Consider the following 18,567-nt stretch of genomic DNA (forward strand, 5'->3'; position numbering starts at 1 on the left):
AACAGTAGGGCACATAGGTGTTCAAATGTCATCAAACTGGTTATCTATGCCTTTTTTCCCAGTGTAACTCAGGAAATTCTATGAATATGTATATAAAATAGATGAATACACATCCAGAGTGAAGGAGCATAGATGTAGCATAGAAGGAGCATAGATGTAGCAGTGTTCTTAAAGCAACAATTTTTCCAGGGAACACCTGGTTGTCTTCCAGAGGTATACTGAAATCCCAGATAAAGGTGCATTTGAGTTAAGAAGTTGCAGTTAATGCCTGCTTGCTTCACTTAATGATCATGGTGATTCGCTTAACAACCACAGCAAAAAATGTCATAAGATCAGGTACAGTTCACTTAACAATTGCATCACTTAGTGTTGGAATTTTTAGTCTCAATTATGGTCATAAGACGATGGCTACCTGTATTGCTTTTGAACCCAGTTCCATGCAGCCATGTGGGTTTATACATGTAAGCAATGTTGCAGTGATGGCAGATGACTTGGGGAAGATGTGAATAAATCTTGTGGAGTAGCAATACATAAATAGAGTTGGATGGGAAAAGAGGAATGATGAGTGAGAAAGTCATTTTTTTTCAGGGTATAAGTGTAGTTCTCTGATTGTAATAAATACTTTCTATTTATGTAACTTTCTAGGAGTTCCTATCCATCTGAGGCTTTTCTCCTTAACCGTTAGAACTTTTTCTCTATTTAAAATAAAAGTACCTACCCAAGACAAGGAGAAGTAAGTTTATGGATATGAAGAAGCCTTATCTTGATATGTATACACATACTTTACAGTAATGTTAAGATTTTTCACTACTAAGTCCCTGTTAGCTACTTTATTGTTTCTCCAGTCTCCATTTATTTCAGCTTCCCCTATGTTGAATTTTAGATTACAATCTCCTGAGGGATATATTTTCTGCAAGCAGTTTGCCCACTGATGACAGAGAGAGCAGAGAAATAGTAAGTAAACTGGCAGGCCAGTAGATAGATGATTAAAAGTCAATTTATGTTGGAATTCCAAAAATTACTCCTTCATATTCTTGATTCCTTCCTAAATTAGTAAGGCGGCTTTGAAAAGGTCAATCATTGCATGATTAAATATTATTGGGTGAATAGAAATCAAAGAAATACCTGCATCTATATTTAGATTTATATTTAGATTTATATTTACATTTATATTTAGATATAAAGATATAAAGGGACGCGGTGGCTCAGTGGGTTAGGACGCTGAGCTTGTTGATCAGAAGGTCGGCAGTTTGGCGGGTCGATTCCCGAGTGCCGCGTAACAGAGTGAGCGCCTGTTACTCGTCCCAGCTTCTGCCAACCTAGCAGTTCGAAAGAACGTAAAAATGCAAGTAGAAAAATAGGAACCACTATGGTGGGAAGGTAACAGCGTTCTGTGCGCCTTTGGCGTCTAGTCATGCCGGCCACATGACCACGGAGACGTCCTCGGACAAGCGCTGGCTCTTCGGCTTTGAAACGGAGATGAGCACCGGCCCCTAGAGTTGGAAACGACTAGCACGCATGTGCGGGGGAACCTTTACCTTTACCTTATATTTAGATATACCTCACCCCTGCCTCTCTTAGCACTGCTCTTTAGTAGTCTTGTATAGTTGGAATAACAGACCTTGTTCTTGATCTTTCGCCTTACTCTCTTCAGTGCTTTCTCTTCTGCTTTAGTCAAAGGAAGCTTGGTTGGGATGGGGTAGCCCTCAGCAATCAGGGTGCGCTTTTCCTCTTCAGTTAGAAGCAGGGGCCCTGAAGTCCCTTGTAGTTTCTGGGAACAAAAGAGAGAGCAAAAACCAATTTCTCAAGATATACATTATAATCTTACCCCAGTTTTTCTGTGCAAAGTAATGCATTGTCCTGCACTGTCAACATGAGCACAAGGGCTATCAAGGGATGAGAAAACAAGGACAGGGGGAAGGTAATTCTTGCACATTCAAGTATAACAGTATTTAATCAATTTCCCAAAGAATATACAGTAGCATTAACATCACAACATTTTAAGCAACACGGTAGTTTTCAAGGAGAGATCGAACGGGTCTCCTGGACCAGAAGGTTCTTCAGCATAGACACTATAATCCTGTAGCTCAATAAATCCTGACTTTGAAGGCTTCCTCAACTAATCTTGTTTGCAGGTTAGGGTTTTTAGACTATCCCAGAACTATGGATAAATTACAGAATTTGGAATCAGTATTGATTCTGTGAAGCCAATGTGTAGTGCCAGCCTAGAAAAACAACAACAAAGCATAACAGGCAATTTGGAAAGCAGCAGCTGAGGTGACAGGAAAACCATACTTTGAATGCAGAGCAGAAAAATGCATCCAGAAGTTGTATTTGTACTCGGTGAGGGTGAATATAGAGCAACAGTTTCAAATCCTGCCCTCCTAAAATGATTGCTGGGTAATGCAGGTAATGGGACAACCTGGCACGGCAGTTAAGCCTAACTCTTTTCTCTTTGCTTACATGTGGTGCAGTGAGGAGAGGAGAAGAAGAGATTGCTGTAGAAGACCGAGCGGTGGGGCGGGCTGGGCTGGAGGGAGGCAGGGACCTTGGGCTCTGAGATCCATCACTGTCACTGCCATGGCTGCTGGGAGGGGTTGGTGGCATCTGCACCAAGTCATCTAAGTCAGAAAAATACAGAAAACAGGTTAACAACAGAGGTTGGTCATGGGTAACAGCAGAAAAAAGTTATTTGGTGAAAGAAGGCTACACATCTAACCAGTTCCAACTAGTTTGAACAGCAATCTGAACCTTCATTTGTGAGAAGCAGTATTCTTTTTGGGAAATGACAAGAAACAAAACAGGAGATCCACCTTCTCTTCATCATACACTAACATCTCATCATCGTTACTTACCAATGGGCTTTATTTTCTTGTTTTCATTTTATGTAAAAAAAAAAGCGGCCTACTTCAACTGCCTAACTAATGCTCCAGAACAAGTGGAAACTTTGAGAGAGGTGGGCAGTACGGAAATGTGAAAAACCACCATTGTCCAGATAGGCGGGAGTGAGTTCCTCCTCCTGAGATGTGGCCCTCGGGTTCAGATGGGCTTGTTGCTTACATACCTGGTGCCCAGCTGTGTGGCAGCAGCCCTGCCCGGGCTGCTCAACACCCTCTCAGGGTTGGTGGTGGAGTTCCCCAGGCTTATAGTTCTGGGTGACTTCAACCTGCCTTCCCTGGGAGGGTCGTCGGAGTTAGCTCGGGAGTTCATGGCTTCTATGACGGCCATGGACCTGACCCAAGTAATTCATGGCCTGACTCATGTGGGGGGGTCACACTCTCGACCTGGTGTTTTTATCTGGACAGTGGTTAGATGATCTGGGAGGGGGTTCGCCAGCTATTGTCCCCCTGTCATGGTCCAATCATTATCTCCTGCGGCTGGTCTTCTGTTATGCCACCCCCTGCCGCTGGGCTGCGGAACCGACCAGGTGGTTCCGCCCCAGGCGCCTAATGGACCCAGAACGGTTCCAGGTGGTGCTTGGGTCTATACCCATCGCCCTCATTCACAGCCCGGCCGATGCCTTGGTGGATGCCTGGGAAAGGGTGGCCACCAAGGCACTCGACCGTGTTGTACCCTTGCGATCCCTGACCCAGCGCAGATCCTGTTGGGCTCCATGGTTTTCTGTGGAGCTCCGGGAGATGAAGCGTTGGAGACGGGGTCTAGAGAGCGGTTGGAGGTCCAGCCGATCCGAATCTGACCGATTGCAGTTAAGAACCTTTATAAGGTCTTATCTCGCAGCGATGAGGACGGCGAAGGCTAATTACTTCGCTGCCCTCATCATGTCCACAGATAATCGCCCGGCCGCCCTGTTTAGGGTGACTCGCTCCCTTCTTAACCAGGAGGTGAGGGAGGATCCCTTACAGGGTTGGGCCGAGGAGTTTAGTCACCATCTGATGGACAAAATCGCTCAGATCCGGGCCGGTTTGGACTCTGACTGGGCAGAGTCTGACGTGGAGGAATCGGACGGTCTTGAGCATGTTATCTGGACTGAGTTCGATCTTGTTTCCCCTGATAATGTGGACAGGATTATGGGGAGGCTGAGCTCCACCACCTGTTTATTGGACCTGTGTCCCTCCTGGCTGATTTATGTGGCTCAGGAGGAGACACGAAGCTGGTTCCAGGCAGTAATAACTGCCTCTTTGAGGGAGGGTGTTTTCCCCACCGCCTTGAAGGAGGCGATGGTGAGGTCCCTTCTCAAGAAGCCTGCCCTGGACCCAGCGATTTTGAACAACTATTGTCCGGTCTCCAACCTTCGCTTTTTGGCGAAGGTTGAGAGTGTGGTGGCGCATCAGCTTCCTCTGTTCCTGGAGGAAACTGATTATCTTGACCCATACCAATCGGGTTTCAGGCCCGGGTACAGCACGGAGACGGCATTGGTCGCGCTGGTGAATGATCTCTGGCGGGCTCGGGACAGGGGTTGTTCCTCTGTCCTAGTCCTATTAGATCTCTCAGCGGCTTTTGACACCATCGACTATGGTATCCTACTGTGGCGTTTCAGGGGGTTGGGAGTGGGAGGCACTGTTTTACAGTGGTTCTCCTCCTATCTCCTGGGTCGCTCGCAGTCGGTGTTGATGGGAGGGCAGAGATCTGCCCCGAGGCCTCTTGTTTGTGGAGTTCCTCAGGGGTCAGTTCTCTCTCCCCTCCTGATCAACATCTATATGAAGCCGCTGGGCGAGATCATTCGTGGTTTCGGGGTGGGGTATCATCAGTATGCTGATGATACCCAACTTTTTTTCTCCACCCCGAACCAACCCAGTGATGCCCTCGCCGTGATGTCCCATTGCCTGGAGGCAGTCCGGGTCTGGATGGGGAGAAACAGGCTTCATCTCAATCCTGCCAAGACTGAGTGGCTGTGCATACCGGCATTTTGGGTTAACCAATCCATTCCATCTTTAACAATGGGGGGTGGGGTGTTACCGTGAATCCAGGTAGGGTAGCCTGAATCCAGGTAGGGCTCGCAACTTGGGCATCCTCCTGGATTCACGGCTCAGTTTTGAAGATCACATAGGAGCCGTGACCAGGGGGGCTTTTGCCCAGGTTCGCCTGATGCACCAGTTGCGACCCTACCTGGACCGAGATGCCCTACGCACAGTCACTCATGCGCTCATGACCTCTCGGTTAGACTACTGCAACGCTCTCTACATGGGGCTGCCCTTGAGGACCACTCGGAGGCTTCAGCTGGTGCAGAATGCAGCCGCGCGAGTTGTGATGGGGGTTTCCCGATACTCCTATGTAACACCTCTAGTCCGCGAGCTGCATTGGCTTCCGGTTGCCCTCCGGGTGAGATTCAAGGTGCTGGTGATGACCTATATAGCCCTAAATGGCTTGGGTCCGGGATATTTGAGGGAACACCTGCTGCCAGCATCAAGTTCCCTTCGTCCTGTGCGCTCCCACAGGGAGGGCCTTCTCAGGGTGCCGCCGGTAAAAGACTGCCGGCGGATAACACCCAGGGGGAGGACCTTCTCTATGGGTGCACCTGCCCTTTGGAACCAGCTACCCATGGAGCTTAGGACTGCCCCCGACCTTCGCTCATTTCGCCGGGACCTGAAGACCTGGCTCTTTGAGCTTTCCGGCCCAGGCTGAGAGTTTTAATTGGGGTTTTATATTTCTACTTCAGGGACTGAATTTAATCATTTTTAATTGTTTTTTAATTTTTGTATTGATGTTTTAAACACCTTGCAAACCGCCCTGAGTCCTACGGGAAAAGGGCGGTATATAAATCTAATAAAATCTAAATCTAAAATGAAATAAATAAAAATAAAAACTTGCCTCCAGGTTTAAGATATATCCAGATCTTGGAACTAAATATGCTCGGGGACAGGGTCTAAGGGACTTTTGGGGCTGTTCCTTGGCAGTACTTGGGCATCCCTAGGGAAGGGCTAAAAGAAATCAAATTGGCAGGCAGAAACGTGCATTTGACATCCTACCCCTTTTGAACAGTTATGTGTGTCACATATGCACAAAAAGAGGGCAGGGCTTCAACTACATGGTTACATCCACCATCTTCATTTTTTTTTATTCTCAGCCCCACAGATGTTACAGCTTTCCCAAGTGCTTTCTTTGATTTCCTTTACTGAGCTTTGATTATGGCTAAGATAAAATCAGTGAAATGAGGCTGATTTCCTTGTTTCTTCTTCTATCTTCTAAAAGAGGAAATTGTCTCAGAGGCACATCAGGAATTAGAGAGTTTGAAGCTTAAGTGGACTTTCCCTCACAATGGATAACGCCAATGGAGCTATCAATTACCTTTAATCAGTGCTTTTTTTGTAAAAGAAAAAGGTGCCGGAACTCACACGTCATACAACCCACCTTGCCTACCCTACAAGGTTCCATCCAAAAAAGGTGCCGGAACTCCGTTCTGAGCGTTCTATGACAAAAAAAGCCCTGCCTTTAATTCTTGCATTCATGAGGTATCTACAGTGTCTTTCAGGAAACCCTGTTCTAGGTCCAGTAGCATGTGACAGATATTGATGGCAAACTTGTATGTCTGTCTCCTTGCCCTGCTTCTTTTCTATCATCTACATCTCCACGTGGTCTCCACGGGGCTACCTCATGCACTTTCTTGAATTTATGCACAGGTGTATACGCAAAACTTTTCTACTGTTACATCTATTCTGTTCTGAATAAGTTATATCCTTCAGTTGCTAGATTCCAGTCATGGGAGTTGTCTCACAAGTCTTTTGGAACAAGTTCTGCTATGTCATTTGCCAGAACGTGGATTTGTTAACTGCTAGTTCTCCCACGAATCCTCTAAATTTCCTGCTGATAGAAGATGGTGCTCTTGCTAATGCTTATATTATTATTGTTATTATTTTTTTAAAAAAACACGCCTGTTTTGTTGGGATACATTGTGAGCCAAACATTTGAGAGAGTCTAATATTTTCTGTAAATTATTGTTTCCTTAATTGAATATGAATTTCCAGTACTTGGGTAGGACATTACATTTTTAAAGTAAATAAATAAATGTGTTCATTTGGCTAAACAGGTCCCTCTGTGCAGTGTTAGTGACTGCCAAGCAGAATTCTTGATATTGTTATCTTTCTGGAAATAAAGCTAAGATCTTTTTACCAGGCATATTAAAAACTGGCAGCGTTCATTATTATCCTTCCAATGACATGCAGCCAATATCTAATCCAAAAAAGCCAGAAAAATGCGGGCTGGGTTTCAAGTAAGACTACTGAAACTGGGCAAGCTTTTACTGACTTCATTTAAATCTCTGTCTTAAAACTTAACAAAGCGACTATGGTTTTTGTAAGGTGCTCAGCTATTGTAGTGATGGGAAGAATGTCATTTACGGAAAGACATTTCAACGTCTAATTACCACAGATTTCCACAGCTCTTTGCCTTCTAAAGAGATGATTATCTTCTGGTGGACTCAAGGAAAACCCTAACCTTTAAAAATTACAGGAAATGTTGACATTAAAAAAAATAACAACAATCTACTAATTTTCACACCAGAAAGGCTAGCAATTTGGGGTTTTGAGCTATCTTTCCATATCATGGAAAGAACACACAAGGCAGACCCAGAAAAAGATGGACAGGCACCATGAAAGACACACTACAACATCAATTAAAAATGTTAAAGCTTCCATAAGAGCAAGAGCCAGAACTTTGTGTCCCTCGACACCCAAAGCAGTAAAAGAGGAGAAGAAGAAAGAAGAAGAAGGAAAGAGAAGATGGGGAGGAAGGAGGAGGGGGAGGAAGAGGAAGAGGAGGAGCCAGCTTTCCAACATGGCTGATCCTGAAGGTTTGCACTTCACAGACTTAGGCCAGACATAACATTGCTGAAGGGAAAGAATATGATTTAAAGTTTGCACTTTAAAATTATATCCAGAAAATGGAAATTGCTCCAATCAAATTGCTATGAAAGTCAACTGTCTTAAAAATTGTTCTTGCATTCTCTCAATTAACTATATGTAATGACAGGGCAGATACATGCTCCTATTCAAATGAGAAAGTCTAATTTAATTACAATAATGCCTAATAGATAAGTTCATAAATTTTGATAGATGCAGTTGTATTGACCTGCATTTTATTTTCTAGAAATGCTGGCAAATGTTAGATAAAAGAAGATTAGAAGTAAATCTAATATTTCCATTGCTGATATGTCACGTCTTCGCAATGCCACATACTCACAATGCCCATCACACCCTAGTAGTAGCCTATTTCAAAGAGATAGATGTAGGTGCTGGTTGCTACCTATAAAGCCCTACATGGCTTAGGGACTGGTTATTTAAGGGTCTGCCTTTCTCCCATAGTAATTGCCCAGCCAGTTTAATTCCGCAGGGTTGATGCATTGTGGGTTCCTTTGATCAAATAGAGTCATCTATTAGGACCCCAGAAATTCTCCTTCTCAGTAGTGATTCCTGCCCTCTGGAATTAGGTTCCCCCTGAAATGGCCCCCACTTTCCTCTTGTTCAGAAGAGCCATGAAAATTCTTCACTCAGGCTTTTGTCAAAGGAGAGGGAGACTTCATATCATATCATCTGGTCTGTCACACCATATTTTATCATTGATCAAATTGACCAATTTCATGAAAATCAATCTTTGATTAAAATAATGCATTAAATTTGCACACTGCCAACTCTCTCCCAAAGATTGATTTAATCTTTGATTGATTTTATTGTAATTTTATGTTGTTTGATTGTTGTAAGCCACCCAGAGTTGTTGAGAGTTAGGCAACATGAAAATTTATCAATTATTTTAAGGTTGGTAGCGCAGTCAGCCAAATGTTTAAATTGGATTTGGCATTTTTTATCCACTACGGTATTGCATAGTCAGCCAGAAGTTTAGACTGAATTTGGAATTTTTTCCCACCAATCCAGTCCTTCCCAAAGACCTGGGATAAGTTTGTTTGATGGTGTTAAAGGTATTTTAACAGAATGTGCTTATATCATCATTATTATTATTTTGTCTGGAAGTTTATCCCAATAGCATAAAGGCAAGATGGTCTATAAAAATAATAATATGAGATTGGAGAGCACTGAAAGCTCATTGAGTTATCCAATTTTCTCACCGGTTGGCAGATTTAAAAATTGGTTCACTTCTGTAGGTTCAGCTTTGATTACAGGTTGGGTAGTCATTTCTATCGGTGCCTGTAAAAACAATTGAGAAAAGCATTGGGTTAGTGATTTTTTTGAATATCTTGCTTGGTAGAATCATAAATTTCCCTATGAGATCACATCATTTGCAAGGACTCAAAACATTGTTGCGTGAGGGAGATGGGCAGTGAAATTTAAACTCAAACAAACAAACAAAACATAAAACTGTGCTCTATCTTCTCATTTGCTTCTGGGGTCAGGCTACACACATCTCTCACGTCTCTTATTCTGAGACAATAGGGCTCCATACAAGGGTAGTGAGTCCATCGTCCTTCTAGAGATCACCTACACACTATTTTTACTATTCATCTTTATATTATGGTATGTGGAATGGTAATAATCTGCTCCTTGCACCAACTGAGCCTCCTGGTAAAGAAAAGTGAACATCATGCAGAATTGATATTCTGCATGATGAAAGAGTGCATTGCACAGATATTGTTCCATGACTGACAGTCATTTTCCTATTATCTCCTTCCTGTCTCTAAAACGTCCACTTTGGCGATACAGAATACCCTCTACTGTTCACTGGATTTTCTGCAGGGCTATTTAACAGCTGTTTTTGATTAAAGGAGATGAAGAATTAACATGAAGAGTCATTAGTTCCCAGCTACACCAATGTGATCTTCTCTTTCCAGCTTTCTTTTCCCACCAAATGCCAGAGGTTTTTTCTTCATTAAACAGATATATTTCACGCTGTCTCAGACTGTAAACATAGCCTGGCAAAGGAAGTTAATATGGTTTTCAAACACACACCACATAGATCTACATTTGGAAATCCAGGGAGTTTAAAGTTAAAGCAACAGAGGAAGTTTTGTGTACAAGTTTGATTTGAATGGTGTCCTTGTTATTCCCCTCCTACTTTTATCCATAGTAAGTGAAAGGAAGATAACCCACAACTGAGTACAAATGAAGGGAGTTCTCTTACTTCACAGGAAAAAAAAAAGAAGGCTGTAAAATATATATGAGAAACTGATTCTCTCACCTTTCAAAGGGCAGAATAAATGATTTTTATTGAATTGACACATAGTTCATTTTCTGAAACCTGTAGGCCCACATCTGATCAGACAAACCCTTTGAAATTAACTCATTGGCAGCGAAACACAGTGGGAGGAAGTTACTACCATATCTTTCAGGACATCCCTTGAAACACCACACTCTAATTTACACAAATTTAAATTGAAGTTACAATGAAGCATGTTGTATGATTGGGGAGGAAATAACAAGGAAAGGTATTTGGCGCTCCAGGTCAGAAGTTCTCAGATGCCTCTTGTTGACATTCCACACACGTTTATTGTTCCACTAGTCTTCTCAATAGGGATGGTCAATAGAAGGGGGGGGATGTTGTAAGCCACTTAGAGTAATCTAGAACCAAGAGATGAGTGGCATATAAATAAATGAACAAATGAACGAATGAACGAATGAACGAATAAATAAATAAATAAATAAATAAATAAATAAATAAATAAATAAATAAATAAATAAATAAATAAAAATGTTTGTTGTACCATGGCTACTGAAAGTACTCAGTATGTCTCTGACTATGATTCTGAAACTGATAGAAGAGACAAAAGCAACAAAAGAAGGGGGAAAACTGGGAAAGAATGGTTGAAAAGACATCATCTTGCAATATATACAGACCCTTTCCCAAAATTGGTATTTTCCAGATATCCTAGGCAAAAAGTTTCTAACTTTAGATTGCTATTCTAGGAGCTATAAAGGATTTTGCATTGACAAGGCTGCTGTGCTGTACAGTACAGTCTATACAGTAAGCTGGTGTACCTTAACAGTCCAACAGATGAAACGGCTTATAGGAAGATGATATAAGAAGGCCGATCCAATGTGTCTAAAATAAAATTTGATTTGTTTAAACTTTGACATCTCCATTTCAGCTTCTTGAATACTATCCTGGAATTATGCTCTTTGACAAGCATATTTGAAATATCAAGGAGTTGCTTCCTGAGGGGGAATGGCAGCCTCACATTCTCTGAAATGCAGAAAGCTGCTGCAGCTTTTGAAAACTGGATGGGAGATTTTTTGGTTGGCTTTTATCTCCCTGGATCAAAGGGAGATCAGAAGATTAACCACCTATGTTCCAGGCTGTTCCAGATGGCAGGGCCTTCTGATTAAACTGCAAATTCGGGTAGTTTTTTTGCAGCTAGATCCAGAAGCTGTGTTCTCAGGAGCCCTGGACATTCATCTACACCAGGGATCTGCAACTCTGACAACTTTAAGCTAGCCGAGGAATTCTGGGAGCTGAAGTCCACAAGTCTTAAAAGTTTTGAAGGTTGCAGACTCCTGATCTACACTCATAATGGCAGCAGAGTCATTACAAACATTACTGCTTTGCTCTCCCTTCTCTTAGTCACTTTAAGAAGTAATCAATTACAGCTGAAGAAAGATTTCCTTTCACAACAAAGATAAGATTCTTTGCAATGAGTTAAATCTTCTTTTGAGGCTACAAGTATACAATAGAAATTTTGGTTCATTGATCTTATTTAATTTTAATTGGCAAAAAAAATCAATTAAAAGAGAATCTACTAAAGTTTTCAATGATTAAGGCGATGGTCTTTATTTTTTATCCTGCTATTTTTATTTTTATTATTTTTACTTTTGATGAAAGTGCTTTATACAATTCATTACTAAGTTGGTTAAAGAGAGTAGTCCAGCATGGAATGTTTGTTAATTATCTCTAAAGTTCTCCGTAAACAAAAGACTCAGTAAAGACTCAGATGTGACTCAGATTGTGATGTTTAGTTACCATGGAAAGTGCTGTTGTTATATTTTACCAAAGACCTACTCAGATCATCATTCTGTGAAATTGGTTTATAAAAAAGATATCTAGTCTTTTCAAATGGAAATTAAATGAAGTTTGCTACAGAAAGAAGTTGTTGAGAATTGTAAAAGGAAATTAAAATATTTTTTTGAAAATAACTTAAAAAAGATACATATTTGAGAATGGCTTGGGATATACAAATAAAGCCTTTATTAGAGATTATGTGATACAACATAATTTTGAAATTAAAAGAGAAAATACAAAAATTTGGGGTTGAAATAAAAAGAAAAGGAGAAGGAACCCTTCAAGGAACAAGTATCTCCCAACAAAGTAAGATTTTATAGCAACAGTTATCTATGTTAACAATAAGAGAAATGGAAATAAAACTGAATTATGCAGAGCAAATAAAATTTGAATTTGCGAATAGACCAATGAGATGGTTACATTATAAACTGCGAAGGGAAAGAAAAAAGAAAATGTTAATGAAATTACAAGAGCAAGATACTCTACTAATGCAAAAAACCCCATTTTTTCGATATTATTTTAATTTGCATAAAGGGCATGATATTGTCTTGAAGAAAATAGATAAATGTCTTAGAGAACAAAATCTACCAGGGATTAGAAATGAACAAATACAAATGATGAATGGATCTATAATGATAACAAAAGCTTCAGAAGCAATTAAAAAGAGTAAGCCAGGAAAGATGCCTGAACCAGATGAACATACTAGAGTTTGCATTATAAGTGATTTGAGGATGAACTTTTACCACCTTTGCAAAATATAATGAATTATATTCTTCAGGGAGGCGATATACCAGAGACTTGGCAAGAGGCCAACGTAACATTAATACTTAAAGAGGAATAAAATTTGACCTGAGTAAGAAATTACAGTCCAATATCATTACTGAATAATGGTTATTAGTTGTTCACAATGATTTCAGCTGAAATATTTTTTCGTAAGGTTCTGAAAGATAAAAATTTTGGGAGGAATTTTATGCAATGGATGAAATCTATTTATGCTTCATAGATATAGCACAAAAATTATTAATGAGGATTTAACTAAAACACGTGAGTTTGCTGTTTAGTTTGGATGATAGATTGGGTTTAGTTAAGAAATAAAAGATTACTCGATTTAAAAGATAGAAGATTATAATTTGAGATTTGGGCGGCATGGATGCCTATGGGATGACAAATCTAAGGTGAATATAGACTAAAAATTGTTATGTTATATTCTGAGATTACGGAATAAATATAAACGAAAGTTTTACCTGAAAATACCTTTATAATTTTCAGCACAAGAAGCATTTTATAGATGAGAAATAAGCAAACATAAATGGCTAGCCTACTGAGATGTTGATTTTTTTTCAAAGGGATTGTAAAATGAAACCAACAGACCTGATAATAGAGGGACAACCTTGTCAATGGTTTTCTTATGTGTAATTGACAGAAAGGTTTAAAGTAGATAAAAACATAAACATGTTATTGTTAAAAAGTATAAATAGTTGTTGAAATAGAGTATTACACAGAAGACGAACAAGTGAAGGAATGTATAATGATAAAATAAGCTAAAACTTTTCGCTAGAGATTACAAATGGACCATTGAAAAAGTATGTGGTTGAAAGGATTGAAATTTACATTATGTTCTAGAATTAAAGGGAATTTTTATAAAATGACGTATCATTGGTATTTGTCACCAGAGAAACTGTCTAGAATATATACATGTATTTTGAATCTTTGTTAGAAATGTGAACAATATGAAGGGACATTTTATCATGTTTGGTGGACATGTAAAAAAGCCTAAATATTTTGTATACAAGTACATACATTAACTCAGAAGGTTTTAAAAGTTAAATTACAAATAAAACCAAATATATTTCTGTGGATATTAATGGACAAGCAACTAGAAAAAAAGTCATGGAACTTTGTTTTTGTATGTGACAACTGCAGCAAGATTATTATATGCTCAAAAGCAGAAAGGCTGACAAACAGAGGAATGTTGATGAAGATGATAGAACTTGCAGAGATGGCTAAATTAACCGCTTTGATCAGAGGAAAAAAATGACATTTATGTTCAACTTGTAATGATTTGTAGACTTTTTCATGAAATAGAAAAATGTACTTAAGATTTGTGGTTTTGATGATTAGAAAAAAAAGAACAATAAAAAAGTGAGGGGTTTTTTTTGTAATCACTGATTAAGAGATAATTTTGTAATTGTACTTATAGTTGCTGAAAAGGAAATGGGAAATTTCTTCCTATTTTTTCTTTACAACTCATTCCATACTTTTGCTTTTCTTTTTTTTCTTTTTCTTAATGCTTCTGTTGTCTGTGTTGTAAAACTTGAATAAAAAAAATATAAAAAAGAAAAGCATCTTTGAAACGTCACCAGCAGAAAGATTTGTATTTTTACAAAATAATAAAAATAAAGAGAAGTAGTTCAATAGAAAAATACCTCTTCTTTTGCAAAATCACTAGCAAATGATGAAAAGTTTGGTTCAGTCATCCAGATGTATTGAACAATGACTCTTAATGTCATTGGTGGTGATGGGAATTGATCAAATATATAATTGCAGCAGATTGGCATAGAACATTAGAAGTTGCCTCTCTTCTGAGAAATTGGCCATCTTGTAATTATTAAAATTATTCTATTTGAGAAGAGAAATAATTTGAATTCTATCTCAGATGTTGGCTTCATCCAGAAGGTTTGCATTATTTGTAGACAAAACTGTTCTAAGCTAGAAACAAATGGGCTAGTTAACCTCTAGAACTTCTGCAGAAGATTCACTTTATAGTTTTTATTTTGGGTGTATGTTTCCACTTACACTGATCATAACAATCCTGCCCACTGTTTGGACTAGCATCCCTAATAAAGGTAAGTATAGTTCCCATAAAATCTGCCATTTCTGAATCATTATCAAAAGCCCTCTATCTAATTATCCTTCAACTGCCCACTTTTCTCTCTGCTATGTCACTTTTTAAAATGTGGTTATTTCAAATCAGCAGTGATTAAAATAAAGGCTACCTAGGCACTTTTTTTAAATTTTATTTTCCATCTTGTAGTAGTATTTTCCACCTTTTTGTTTAGAATGAAAGATGAAGAAATCGTGAAAAATGCCACATTCTCAGGTCCAAATCATTCCAGATATTCGTGGTGCAACTCACCTCTTTGGGGGCTGGCAACCTTTGCAGTGGGTTAAGATTCATCATGGGAGCTGCGTGTGTTGGCAGCTGAGTTTCAGGTATTTCTGGCACCATGTTCTGCTCCTGCTTCACCATGATGGAACATAGCTTGTGCTGGAGTGTCCACATACCATTTTCCAATTCTGAGAAAAGAAGCACATGACAGTCAGGTCATATTACCGTTGTCTATGGGAAGCATTGTACCATATAGTGAGGTGTGTTCTGTTCCACGACAGAAATAAGCCTGAAGGAACAAGGATTACAGCTAAGAAGCACCACAATCAGCTTTTCTTTGTTTCAGAATAGAACATATAGTCTATTAAACTCTAATACAGGGATATGCTACAATTTCCAGGCCAAAGGCTACACTAAAGCCTTCCCAGCACAGCACATCCATTTTAGGCATTACGCCTCAGTTTAAATGATTTTAGAGGTTTTTTAAAAAGAAATGGAAAAATTCTGCAAGATCACCAAATCTTACCAGACTTCACCAGCCTCACCTGAAATGTCACAAGATCTCAAAGATTAAATCCAACCACATTTTGGCAATATTTAAACTTTTTTTAAAAAGACTAATATCACACAAGATGGTTGATCTCTCTTATATGAATCTGTTCTGTCAGGGTAGTCTGTCCTATACTGTTTATGAAAAAAGTATGTTAGTAGATTGACACAAGAAGTTTCTTTAAAAGAAGGATGGACAATGTTTTCTGGGTTAGATTCACCAGGTCTAACTTTTTTTAAAAAAATTTTTTGCATGATTCTAGCAAGCCAGGGTGGGGTATTAAGGGTGAAAACAACAGCATTTGACCTCCAAGAAGCATTTTGCTCCCAACACATCCTTATTGTCCTATTTTAAACTCAAAAACAGTTTCACAGAAATGTGTTTATTTTGCTTCCAAATTTCAGCAGTTAAGAGTTCAGCCCATTTGCAGCACTTTGTGAGTTTAAGGGCAGAAATGTGAACATTTCATTCTTCAGAAGACTTTTGATCCTATTTTCATTCTTTTTTATGATTTAAGTTGAATGTGCACAGCTCCAATTCAGTCATTTTTGCCATCATCTTAGGTAGCATGATCTCAGAGTATTCTAAGATTACAAATGGAATATATAAAGAGGTTCTTGTGGGTTTGAAGGGTTCACCACTGTATTAAGAGAGAAAAAGTGTAATGTTGCTATCAATCTAGAAATACTTTCCTCAAAAGAGTAGAAATCCATACAGCAACTCTTATATAAATAAGGAAGTTCTTCATTTTGGTATACAGTATATACCAGTGATGGCGAACCTTTTAGAGACCAAGTGCCCAAAAACCGCCCTGCCTCCTGACCCGCCCCCCCCACCCCCTGCCCTGCCTGCTCTGCCCCCACCCACCCACCTTGCCTCCGCCCACCCACCCACAGGGCCACTCACCGCCTCCACGGCCAGCCGCAGATCACCCAGGCAGCCCTGCAGCACCATGGCAGCCACGCCCTCTGCCCATGCCCGGCAGCATCATCTGTGCACAATGGGGAGCAAGGGTGGAGTTTTGACCCTGCTGCCCGGTTGCCATGTGCTTGGCTGAGCTGCTCTGCGCGGGCCACGCCTGGGGGCAACTCTCCTCCAGGGGGGCTGCTGGTGAGGAGGGGGCTGCAGGGGGAGGTGGGGCTGGGGCAACAGTGCACGTGCCCACAGAGAGGGCTCTAAGTGCTGCCTCTGGCACGCGTGCCATAGGTTCACCACCACTGGTATATACAGTACTGTTCTGGAAAGTATACTTTAAGAAAACTAAACAGGTTCAGAAGAAAGCATAAAGATAACTCAGTATTACATAGGACAAGAGCAATACAGGAAAAGATAAAATAATTGAGGTTAATTTGGAGAAAAGAGGAATGATAATAGCCCTCTTGAAATGCATGCATTAGTGTCACATACAGTCATGTGAAAAAGTAAGTACAGTACATCCTCTTTGATAGGTAAAGGTAAAGGTTCCCCCGCACATGCGTGCTAGTCGTTTCCAACTCCAGGGGCCGGTGCTCATCTCCGTTTCAAAGCCGAAGAGCCAGCGCTTGTCCGAGGACGTCTCCGTGGTCATGTGGCCGGCATGACTAGACACCAAAGGCGCACGGAACGCTGTTACCTTCTACTTGCATTTTTACGTGCTTTTGAACTGCTAGGTTGGCAGAAGCTGGGACGAGTAACAGGTGCTCACTCTGTTACATGGCACTCAGGATTTGACCCGCCAAACTGCCGACCTTCTGATCAACAAGCTCAGCGTCCTAACCCACTGAGCCACCGCGTCCCTCAATCCTCTTTGAACAATGTTGCAAAGAACAGCGGGCCAAAATTCCTTCACAACAATGTGAGAGACTGATAAAGTCATACTGAAAATGACTTTAAATTATTAAGTTATTGCTGCTAAAAAAATGGTTCTATAAGCTGTTGAATCATAGGGTGTACTTACTTTTTCACACATGGCTTCTTCATTTTGACTTTCTTTTTGTAAAATGAACGATGACATGGTGTAATATGTCATGTGATGTTATTCATCTGAAATTGTTTTTACCTACTTTAAGAACTGCTGAGGACCAGATGATTTTTACTATGTCCTGATGTGTAAAACCATATAACTCAAAGAGAGTGTACTTTATTTTCACATGACTGTAGAAGACTATATAGTTCTACCAAGCAGGTTAGAACAGGAGCAAGTGAATGATGAGAAGAGCAATGGAAACAAATGGTTATGGTTAGAATGTATTTTAGAAACTACATTCACCTACTTTGATTTTTATCCAAGAATCAGAGAATGCAAGATATATCAGGCAGAAGAAAATCTTCAACAGGGTTAAGTTGTAGGTATAAAGTCTGGAAAGTTATGGCAAGACAATACTCCGAGAAAGCCTTTTTAATAGATATGTGATCCTTATATAAGCTCAGAAAGGATTTCCCCCAAAAAATTATAGCTCCAAAGGGTTAAAAAATGACTGTCTGATCCTATGTTAGGGATGTCTAGAATTCTGGCTTGAGCAATTTCTTTTACACACACACACACACACACACACACACACACAGAGAGAGAGAGAGAGAGAGAGAGAGAGAGAGAGAGAGAGAGAGAGAGGGGAGAGAGAGATTTAAATTAAAAACATTTTGTGCCCAAAGAAGTTCAAAACAGATTGTTTCTACCATTCTGTTTTAAGCTTAAAACAGTCCCATTTCCAACTCAAAATGTCTATTTCAAATTTGAACCAGGACTCTTTCAAAATTCCAAATATTTCCAGGATGGTCAGAATAACCCTTTCCTAAGTTGAGAGACTTATTCTGAATTTGAAGCAGAATATATTGAGCTCATTTTTTTTTACTTCAAAACAGTTTGGTTATTCCTATTACATAGTTAAATATTTTGGGGATGGGAATGAGAGTTGTGAGTGCGCATGCAGTAAATGGTATCATTATAGCTATTAGAGAGCTGTTAATTCTCTCTGCAGACAGCTGCATAAGGTCATTGTAGAGAGAAGAACTGTCAGAGAAAGCTCCCTTT

General features: G+C 40.0%; 1 protein-coding gene across 1 annotated transcript in view; it reads right to left on the reverse strand.

Moving 5' to 3' along the window:
- The window catches only part of CREB3L1 (cAMP responsive element binding protein 3 like 1), a 104,185-nt gene that overhangs the window by 31,789 nt on the left and 53,829 nt on the right, over window positions 1–18,567 (reverse strand). Inside the window, exons 3-6 of the mRNA XM_081337356.1 lie at window positions 15,035–15,195; window positions 9,017–9,095; window positions 2,464–2,621; window positions 1,622–1,771 (exon numbers count right to left, since the gene is read on the reverse strand). Coding sequence (XP_081193482.1) covers window positions 1,622–1,771; window positions 2,464–2,621; window positions 9,017–9,095; window positions 15,035–15,195 — 548 coding nt within the window. The remainder of the gene's footprint in view (window positions 1–1,621; window positions 1,772–2,463; window positions 2,622–9,016; window positions 9,096–15,034; window positions 15,196–18,567) is intronic.

This window comes from Vipera berus, assembly GCF_964194415.1.
Source record: "Vipera berus genome assembly, chromosome: 1".
Lineage (NCBI taxonomy): Eukaryota > Metazoa > Chordata > Lepidosauria > Squamata > Viperidae > Vipera > Vipera berus.